The sequence below is a fragment of the Charadrius vociferus genome, unplaced genomic scaffold (genome assembly GCF_000708025.1).
Source record: "Charadrius vociferus isolate BGI_N301 unplaced genomic scaffold, ASM70802v2 scaffold450, whole genome shotgun sequence".
NCBI lineage: Eukaryota > Metazoa > Chordata > Aves > Charadriiformes > Charadriidae > Charadrius > Charadrius vociferus.
In genome coordinates, this window is record NW_009646931.1 from 3,492,152 (window position 1) to 3,503,157 (window position 11,006).

General features: G+C 42.3%; 1 protein-coding gene across 1 annotated transcript in view; it reads left to right on the forward strand.

Moving 5' to 3' along the window:
- The first annotated feature begins 968 nt into the window (after positions 1-968).
- The window catches only part of SLC45A2 (solute carrier family 45, member 2), a 14,832-nt gene continuing 4,794 nt past the window's right edge, over positions 969-11,006 (forward strand). The window contains exons 1-4 of the mRNA XM_009894688.1: positions 969-1,407; positions 2,517-2,693; positions 5,809-6,134; positions 9,989-10,132. Coding sequence (XP_009892990.1) covers positions 969-1,407; positions 2,517-2,693; positions 5,809-6,134; positions 9,989-10,132 — 1,086 coding nt within the window. The remainder of the gene's footprint in view (positions 1,408-2,516; positions 2,694-5,808; positions 6,135-9,988; positions 10,133-11,006) is intronic.

The following is an 11,006-nucleotide window of genomic DNA, read 5'->3' on the forward strand; positions in this document are numbered from 1 at the left end:
AGAGGTTTTTTATGCTGAGAGTGGTGAAACACTGGCACAGGTTGCCCAGAGAGGTGGTAGATGCCCCATCCCTGGAAACACTCAAGGTCAGGTTGGATGGGGCTCTGAGCAACCTGATCTAGTTGAAGACGTACCTGCTTATTGCAGGGGAGGTAGGAGTAGATGACCTTTAAAGGTCCCTTCCAACCCAAACTATTCTGTGATTCAGCATAGGTTGGATCAGCTGCTTCGCTCAGGTGGCAAAGCGGAAAGCTACAATTTTGGAATGTCACTACAGATGGCCCTCTCTTGGCAGGTAAGACTGTTTGAAAAACCCCTAAGTTATCCTCATCACATTCGTTTTTCAGAAACCAAGAAAATGATCAGTTGTGTTGAGGGCAGCAGACAGCAGATACAAAAAATACTTTCCAGTTGCTGTTTGGCAGACTTCTGTCAAGCTTTTTTTCTGCCACTAACACTCTAGGGCAATGGGTAGGTTCCCTTACTTATCTTCATGAAATGCCTTGAAATCCTTTTCGGGATGTATGTTATAGATTCTTTTCTCCCCTGTTCAGTCAACAGGAAATTGGCGTTCTGGTGCTTATGTTTTTTGCTGAACAGAAAGATGAGGGCTTGAGTCTCTCAGTATCACCGCTGTCTTACAGCAACAAGAGGAATATCTTTGTGTCAGGCGAGTCCTGCGCCTCGCCCATGTGATGTATGTGCCCGTTATATGTGTGTTTCGTGCTTAAACAGTGGTTCTTTAGTTGTGGATGGTTGGGAGCTTTGCAGACGCCCAAGAGCTCAGATCTGCTAATGTTAACACGCTTCCCCGCCCCCTTCCTTTCATAACTTGTGATCGCAGAGCCATGAAAGTATGTGAGTCCCTCCCCCAGCACAGACCGATCCCACCCGGCATATGATCTGGGCTCCATGTCAGCCAGGGCAGGCAGTACTGACTTGCCGGAGAGCTGCGCGTAGCTAGACCGATGACTTTAACGAAAGAGGGTTTCCACGGTACTCTTCCACCCCCTTCTGAGGTGGCCAAGGCAATCATGGACAGCACTACGGAAGAGGAGGATGATCTGCTGCAATCTGTGACAAGGACTGGAGCAGTGGTGCCAAAGAAGCGAGCGATGGGAAGGCTGGTCATGCACAGCATGGCGATGTTCGGCCGGGAGTTCTGCTATGCCGTGGAGGCCGCCTTTGTCACACCGGTGCTGCTCAGTGTAGGTCTGCCCAAGAACCTCTACAGCTTGGTGTGGCTCATCAGCCCCATCCTGGGCTTCGTGCTGCAGCCCGTGGTAGGTTCAGCCAGTGATCACTGCACCTGTAGCTGGGGCAGGAGGAGACCTTACATTCTGGGTCTGGGCATCATAATGCTGTTAGGCATGGCTTTGTACCTCAATGGGGACGTGATGATCTCAGGTGAGTGAGGAGCATATGCTGTGTTGACAGACAAAACTCATCCCAGCCTTTTGAATCAGAAAGAAAAGGGGGTTTCCTTTATTCCCTGCTAAAATGGACTGTTAAAATTGGGTATCATGTTACTCAGCTGCGGTGAAGGAGCTGGGGAACACTGGAAAATTCATATACTTCTCAGTCCTAATGCTGCATGTTATGTACCCTCTACATTATGTTCTGTAGTTTCTGCATGTGATTACAGTATGTTGTATGTTGGTGTGATTGCCTGATCAGTTCATACCAGTAGAGCACTTCTTAGGCCCAGAGAAGTTTTTACAGACTAAAGTCTACCTTATTAAGTTAAATGATCAATTCTGTTTCTGTGATGCAATGCAAATCCAAACGGAATATCTGTTAATCCCTATTTTAAAGGGATTATCATTCAAAAATGTATCTTTGTTGCAGTCCTGGTTTGACTCAGGGCTGTGTTATCCAGGTGAATTATAGAAATCTGTAACTCCTTGGGAACCATGTTGTACCTGGAATATGCAAAACCACATAGGGGTGACATCCCTAGATACTGTTAAATTTCAGCTTGAGGTGTAACTTCTCATAGTCTTGATGGAAAGTTGTTACTGTCGTTATGACTTGGCAGAGGGGGGAGGTGTGTGGTTTTATGGATTGATTCATTCTCTCTTCCTGTATATCATTGGTATTGAATATACTGGTAGTCATTTGTGCAAAAGGAGATGTTACAGTCAACTTTTGATTATACAAAACAATGAAAGGGTGGGACTAATAGTAAACCCCAAAAGTCCTACAAAATGCATGTGTGTGAGGCTACCAGAGTGTGCCATGGAGGTGCAAAGGAGCAGATTAAGGCTGGTGATGCTCTTGATGGTGGAGCTTGGAGTACCCTGAGCTTGTGCTGACGCAAGGCAGTAAGTCAACCCGGCACAGCTCGGCACTACGTAGACTCAGTTACCCTCCTTCTCTGATGTGATTCTGGTATCACTGCTCTGTCTTGCATAACTAAGCATTGTTTAGATTTGGAGGTATCAGGAAAGAGAAGATGTGGTTTTGCAGATCATGGCACTGCTGCTGTCAGAATGAGGGTGTTTTTCTTTTTGTAGCTTTCATCGGTGAGAGAGACATTCGGCAGACGTGGGCAATAGTCATTACCATGCTGGGAGTAGTGCTTTTTGATTTTGCAGCTGATTTTATTGATGGCCCCATCAAAGCATATTTATTTGATGTCTGCTCTCATCAGGATAAAGAGAAGGGTCTGCATTACCACGCGCTCCTTACAGGTACTCAGATCCCTTCCTTTCCTCCCTGCCGCTTGAAGGAGGGGAAGGCAATTGCATGGATTTTATTCTTACTGTGTTTCTAATCTTGAATGAACTGATCATCTGATCCTGAGCTTCAGTCACGAGTCTTTTGTTGCTGGGTTTTCACTACTCCAGAGAACAGCCCAGAGAACAGCAACTTGTGATTGCCGCAACAAAAATTCTGTGGCAGAGGGCTGGAGGCATAAACATGTACAACAACATATCCATGATTTAAGTAAGAGCAATTAATTACATAAAAAAGTGAAGTAGTGTTTATTCAGCTTGTTCTGATTTTTTTTTTCAAGTTTTTGGTGAAGCAAAAATTAGCAGATGTAACTAGTTTCCTTGCCAGAGCACATTAAAATAACATTTTTGACTCAGCATGTGACATAGAGCAAAAGCTGCACAAACCAGTAGAGTTGATCTCCATTTGTCAGCAGCGCTCCAATATGTTCTGCCTTCCTGCTTAGAAATAGGAGGAGTTTGTAAAATTCCAAGCTTCACAGCTTCCACAAAATAAGTCCAAGTGGTTCAGTCCAGGCTCTTGCAAATGAAGACAGACCTTCATTTGCTTTTATACACATTTGAAATGCTGCTGAGTTACAGAAAGACAAGTTCTTTACTATGTGAGCCCTGTGTCTGGAAAACATACAGGGAAGTCACATAGGGCTGTGTACCTGTCATGTGAATGGAGAGGAGCTTCCAGCCCTGTCGGGGAGCAGTCACTGTGAAAGGACTAGACAAAAAGCAGACCAGATGAGAAGTCATGCAATCTATGTTGGTGCAGACTTTTGTGGCTACTGAGCCGTGCCAAGAGCAGAGGCGTGTAGATTCAGTGGCAGTTACTCTAGTCCAGGAGGGAGGTGTAGTAGCCATTGACAACAGGCCAGTTTTGGACACACGAAGTAGCTGTGTCCAGGAGCACAGATGATAGGGGAACCTTAAAGCCACATGGGCATGAAATCAGTATTCTCCATTAGAAACTGACAGATTAAATTTTTAACAACCACTTGTTTGGACAGAGAGGGGAGTGAGTCTCTCTATATATTAGGAAGAAATTCTTTACTCTGAGGGTGGTGAGGCACTGGAACAGATTTCCCACGTTGCCCCATCCCTGGAGGTGTCCAAGGCCAGGCTGGATGGGGCTTTGAGCAGCCTGGTCTAGTAGGAGGTGTTCCTGCCCAGGGCAGGGGGCTTGGAACTCGATGATCTTCAAGGTCCTTTCCAACATAAACCTTTCTATGATTCTATATTCTTGCCTTCATCAGAACTCTTGTTGCAATTTTTTGTTGGATGATACTAAAAAGGCTTGATTTCCAAATTTGGAGCTACAGATTTAGCTGATTCATTTGTGTACTGAGTTGTGAAAAGGGATGTGGGACAAATCACACCAAATGAGACTGGAACAGATTGCATTATTTGGTCCAGCATCCTGTGCCCTCTGTAGCAAAGTCATCGGGATCGTAACCCTTCATGATGGGTAATTACCTAGCCTGTTCTTGAAATCCCCCCTTGATAGGGGTTCTGCAGCACTCCCAAGGCAGTCTGTTCCAGCACTTCACTGGCCTTGTTGTTAGACAGTTTTCCCTAAAATCTAATCTTAATATTTGTTCCTTAAAATTTACATTTATTGTTCCTTGTTCTATCCCTATTAGACACAGACAGCAATCTTTCCATTTCTTTTCTGGCTTCTGTTTTAGATATTACTTTGTTTCCCCTATGTCGTTCCTTCTTTTTATACTCAATATCTCCCAAGATTTTGCTCTACAGTTTGTCTTCAGTTAGGGTTTGAACATGAATCTTTGATAGCTTTGCAGCTGTGAAACTTAGGACCACTTAGACAAGTGGAAGGAAAAGTGTACATACCCAACACACAACACTCAGACTGCATTCCAATATCATGACTGCTTTTTGTCAAAACAGTATGCAAAGACAACCTAAACATCAAACATTCACTCTATGCAAACATCTAGTGCAGGTTTTCTTCAAAAAGCTACTAACAGTCATTATTTTTCATGAGAACAAGCAAGGATACAGTCCCTGTAAAACGCAGTAGGACACCATGAAGGAGGGCCATAATCAGACCCAAGAGGGAAAAAAGTACAGAAAGCCCAGAACAAAATCAAAATCCCATGTTTGGCAAGTGAAGCAAATATAGGTCCTGTTACCTCTGCTACTTTTTGTTAGACAGAATGGTTCTGCCATACATTATCTTCAGTTCTAAGCAGAAGAGTAGAAATACTTCCAAGTCCTTCCATTGCTTCTATCCCACTTAACTCCCACATCCTGCAGAGCCACCTGGTGAACAAGGTGCCAGGACTCTACAAAGCTGCTTCCCCTGCCAGAGCTCTGCACCGTATGTAACTGTGTGCACTTTCTTGTGCTTCTGAAACCGTGTGCACTAATAACAAAAAGAAGAAATTGTAAAAAAATCAGACGGAAACCTGGTTTGATTCACTTTGAGACAGAAGGTAGCATTCTCTTTTTTTACCTTTTATTCTAACTTTTCTGAGAAAATCAGTAAAAAGAATTACACATTTCTATTTGATCCTTTTTGTTTTCTTTTCTGAGTGGTGAGGTACTTGGATTTTGATAACTACAAACCAATGCTTTTGGGTTTATTTCCTTTTCTTTTTAATTTCACAAGGAGACAGTATTTCTGTTTAGATTCAGCTATATAAAATACATCTTACAAAGTCTAAACTACACATAGTCTTTATATAATTTAAATGTTTGTTTGTTCTGTGAAGTTTTAAGAAAACCATAAATTCCACTAGAATTTTATTTTGTATTACTCACTGTTTCAAAGAAAATAAAGCTTCAACGAGAGAAAAGAAGAGATGGAGGCCCATGTTGCTATATGTTCAGGCATTTTTTGAAGAGCTCTGTCCACCAGAGCTGAGGATATTTTTCAAGAGATGTTTTGGTAACTGCTCATGTATGTGATTAGCTCGGTATTCCTATTTCTTGTGATTAATATCTGAAGAGTTGTTATTCAGTCATTTCTAGAGGGAATGTTGAGAGTATTCTGTACTGTTTGTTTATTTTATCAATGCCAGTAGGTCTTTTTTCTCCTTCTTTCCCACCCCTGTAGGTTTGGGAGGAGCCCTGGGTTACCTGACAGGTGCTATGGATTGGGGTCAAGCTGTACTAGGATTTTCCTTGGCATCAGAGTTCCAGGTGATTTTCTTCTTCGCAGCCTTGGTTTTCCTAAGCTGCCTTACCGTACATCTGCGCAGTATTCCTGAAGTCCCGCTCAGATATGAAAATGAAGAGACAACGTTCTTGTTGGAAGTGACTAAATCCTATAAGTATAGCTCCATAGAGGAGGAAATCAACAATGGTTACTTAAAATCAACATGTACTGGAATAAAGGCTGCAGCTAAACCAGGGAAATGCGCTGTTATGTCACGTACAGAGGTAAGTGCAGAGATGATTTTGTAAGCCATATTGTTGCGTCATTGGAGACCCTTTAATTAGCTAATGCTGACTATTTGGAATGGAGCCCCATCACACACACAGACAAAGAATCCCCCACCAGGATACAGGGTCAGGAGAAAGCCTTCTTTCTTTTCTCTCCTTTTTTTTTTCTTTTTTCTTTTTAATTTATAAAGTATTTCCAGCAAGAGGGACGAGAGAGACTTTTCCTGATGCTTTGAACAATTGGCAGGGTTGAGGGAGAACCAGGTTCAGGTTTCTGCCCATTGTCAGTTGCTTGATATCCTCCTCATGTGAATTTTGTCAGGAGGATCTACTTTGTCCTTTAGTCCCAGTAGAATTAACATCAAATTGTGGACAAGGACTACAGACCGTTAATCTTTGATATAAATCTGTAACTCCCACTGAAGCCCACACACTTTCATACCTCGTACCTATGAAGAGTTTGTTCCTTGGTCTAGTAAACATCTGGGTTTGCTGCTGCTGCTTGACATTTCGTTGAGGATTTATTGACAGTACTGATGTGTTTAAAATTGATACTTCTACAGCAATGCTACCTTGCTTCCGGAGTTGTAGTTTTATTTTGAAGTGATGTTGTAGCTGTGTCTTTGGCAGAACTCTTTGGTGGGAAAGAATAGCGAGTGCTTTCAAAGCATCACTGTTACTTTGGTTTTGCTGCATTTTTATGAGAGATTGCTTCAATCTTTGAACTAGGAAAAGGTGAACCTACCTCAAAAATATCTGGAGAGCACATTTCTGGAACGGTCTGGGCAACAGATAATAGCATTTACTGTTTTGTTGATGCCTTTTAGTGATAGAAATCCTTACTGCACTCTCGTGGTATCCTAGGTACGCAAAGGCTAATGTATATGTTTGTCTCTGAGTATAACAATAAGTGATGAAACGGTTGCTTGGCGTTTTAATTACGCTTCTGATCTCTTGGTGTAATGTATATCTATCACTGATACAAGTCTTGATACATCAGGTAAAAAATACTGAGAATGTGCAGATTGTGGTAAGTTAGAAACCTAAACTCACGTTTAAACTACACATAAAAGGGATTTATTATTTTTTACTATTTATCATATGTATTATAATAGCACTTGGTATTCCTCACCAGAAGAAAAATATTATTACACCAGACGATACAACACAAAGGTAGAATAAAAGATGAAGACGGCCTGGTGAGAATGCCAGACAAACACAGAGAGGGGCAGACAGCAAAGCAACAGTTTTTCGGGAGAATATGGCTAGCACACCGCGATGCTGTCCCTGTTCCCCACCACGGGCCAACGTCAGCAGCCAGCATCCTTCACTGGCACTGTTCCCTCTGAGCATACCTCACATTGTCAGAGATGCTGAGTGTCGTCGTCTGCTTGGCCCCTGCGGGCACTGAGGAAGGAAGGTAAACGAAGAAGAGAGAGCAGATGCTGTGAAGGCAAGGGGAGCAGACTCTGGACTGGGGTAGTCTCTGCCTTGCCAAGTACAAATTCCACCGAACCAGTAACGTCTGACGCCCGAGGTGAAGCTCTGGCGTCCACTGTGGGCACGCTTGTGCCATTGCCCTCCTCTCTATAATTTTAGCTGGACAGCCCATCAGAGGCTCACAGTGCTTTGGTCTGTCTCATGGTTCTTTGATGTGCCTGGGCACATATAAATTCGAGACACTCACTGCCTTAATGGTCTGTCTCTTGTGGCCCATGTTTTCTAGGTTCATTCATTACTGTAATTGCTTCCTTGAAGAAATGGTTTGGCTTCCTGTTTTGCTGTGTCTCTTTTTTGCTGCAGGCATCATGGCCCTATGTCTTCTAAATTAAGAACTGTGCTTGTACATGCTAATAGTTACCATGATTATTAATGAGATTTGGCCTGTTACAGTATGAACAGACATCCAAAGTGATTCATCTTTTGTTCTTTAGTTTGGTGCCAAATTACTCAGGATCTACTGACATAAAACCCAAGTCACATTGACTCCTCTGTATACTTATGCCTTGTGTTTTAGTGACCTTATAGAGAAAATAATTTGGTATGGTGAGCTTTTAAAGGATAAGAAACTTAAATGGAGCCAAACTTCAGCATGTCACTTAAATTAGTGCAGGGTTTGTGTGTTGGTGTGTATTGAATGTGTGCATTAAACATTTCGGTTTCTATTTCCACTCTCTAAACTATCTAAATAGAAAGCAAGCATTTCTATCTAGCTATCACAGTATTTTTTGTAATTACAGCAGTGCCCTTTGTAGTTGTCTGACCTTATGTTAACACTTTGATTGGAAAGGCTGTTTTAAAGAACCGTGTGGAAAGGTTGAACAAATTAAATAAGCCAAATCAAATGATAGTAATTATTCTTGAAATAACACTAATGAGACATTGTGGAATTTTTTTGCTTGCTTTTTTGTAACTGTAGAAGAATAGAAAGCTTGCCCTGTTTAAAAGAGACAGTGATGCCAAGAGAAATTCCAAGGGATTTGGACAATATGCAGTTCAAGGTGAAAGTCAGCAACTTGAATTTTGGCATTCCTATGAGGATTAAAAACCTCCCACTGGAGCAAAGTATTTTCCAACTTTATGTGTGGTGATTATTTATAGAGCAGCTTGCAGCATAACCTAGTTCAAAGGGACACAGAATGTGAAAAGCAAGTAGAACACTGAAGAAAGGAAAAACTGTCGTTATCTTACAGCAAATTGAAGACAAAATTCAGCTTTCCAGTAACAAACATAACTTTTACTGTTCTTCCACATTTCATGACCATACAGCTTCCCTTACCATCTCTCCCAACACTGTTGCCTCCAAACATCACTAGAGAAAACTGGAAGTGTTCTATCATGCACAGATAAAATAATACCTTTTTTCCTTAAAAGCAAAGAACCATGCAGGAGCTTTAAAGCAGTAAGAATTGTGTGTCGCAAATGCCTGACATCAAGCACACCTACAGCACTAAAAAAAATTCAAGTGATACAAGTGATCTTATGAACGTGACTGGAAAAGAAACTGAGAGAGGGTTTTGGGGCACAGGGCTCAGTAAAGGAGGAAGGAGGTAAGGTGGGGCATTGAAGGTGGTGAGAAATTTTGTTTTTCCCCATCAGTGAGATTTGTTAACCAGCACCAAAACCATTTTGATTTTGAAGTGAGTTATTTCTCCCATGGGATGATGTGTTCCAGTGCCGGAGCTCACCTTCTCTTGGTGCAAGGATTTTGAGTGGTGCTACATCTCCTGTGATGCATCACTGTCTTTCCTTCATGGAGGGGAGGACAGCACATGGTGGAAATTTCATGGTAATGATATGCCAGAAGAGGTGAAGTTTTCTAGGCAGATAGAAGGGAATGGGAATGAGGCTTCAGAAGTGCCATATTCCACAACTGATACATTTTAATTCTCAGGAAGTATTTTGAGTTTCATTTTTCCGGGGCAGCTTTAAATTTTCAATGGAAAGCTGATTGTCTCTATATAGGAATTCCTTTTGTTTGCTTTTGGTTTGATTTTTTTTTTTGAGGCTCCATTGAATCTGTTTTGGCAGAAAATTTTCACTTGGTTGTACGAGTAAGTAATAACCCTACTGATTATAACACCAAGAAATGTTACATCCTTGCTAATGTACCCCAGCTCTCCCAGAGTCTCTGTGAATCTTTCAGACAACTTTATTAGGCAATGGCTCTACAAATGAAGTATATCGTGAAGGATATTCAGTAACCAAGCAACCATCCCCACCAAAAACAAATTTAAAACTTTGGAAGTTTAGCAATGCAAAGATGCTGAGGCCTTTTTTTGGTTGCTGTCAGCTATTTTATTAGCCTCCAGGGCAATAATACTGTATTATTGTTAAATACTTGCTTTTAGGATGAAAGGCGGATGACCCTGAAATCACTCTTGAAGACACTTTTAAGCATGCCATCCCACTATCGCTACCTGTGTGTGAGCCACCTCTTTGGATGGATGGCTTTCCTGTCCAACATGCTCTTCTTCACAGATTTCATGGGCCAGGTAAAAGTGTAAAATCCTCTCACTTCTCCTTCCTCTTAGCACCTCCTCCTCCACCAAAAAGAAATGTGTTACAATCCTGAAGAAATGACAGTGGTGGCAGAGCCAGTTGTATCTGGATGGCTGAACAAGAGTTTCGTAAAACAGCTAATTGATCTCAGGCTCTTGTTCTGAGCCAGTCTGTTGGATCTTGGGCGAAACCCATTAATATTTGTAAGCCCATTTGTGTCTACTTAACTGTTTCAAATGAAGGTCTCAGAGCTGTTCCAAACACATCCATCCTCTGGTTCGGCTTCAGAGCTGCTCCGAGACAGGCAGGTTTCCTAACTGATGTAATGCTGATGTTTCCTGGGGGCAGCTGGCCTTACCCTGGCACAAGGCACAGGGCTGTCCACCCGCACTCCAGCTCTTTGCACACAGTGAGCTCTTGTCTCCTCGAATCTGGCTGTCCTCTTTAAACCTTTCCCTGAGTCCCATCTGCCAGCAATCCCTTGCATTCATGATGCCCAGTGGCCCCTTTTCCATCCCATTCCCAGGTAGTAAGACTGTATGTCCCTGCCAGCGATTCTTGCCCATACGATCCTGTCTGCCTCCTTTCTTCCAGGGTATGAATACGCTCCTGGCACAAATCCTCTCATCACCACTTCCTTTTTTATTTTTCTCCTGTGGTTTCCACCCAGTATTCCCATTTCCTTGCCTTTTCTTTGTATCTGTAGGCAAGAGGGAGGGTGTTTTTGCTGCAGTGTATATGAACAACTGAAAGAAAAAGCCTTGCTTGCCTAGATACGGAACTGAATATGACAATTACTGGGGGGAAATACGAGTGTGTTGGGATAAGCCTGAAAGAGAAAACAAAGAAAAATAATTGCAGATAAAT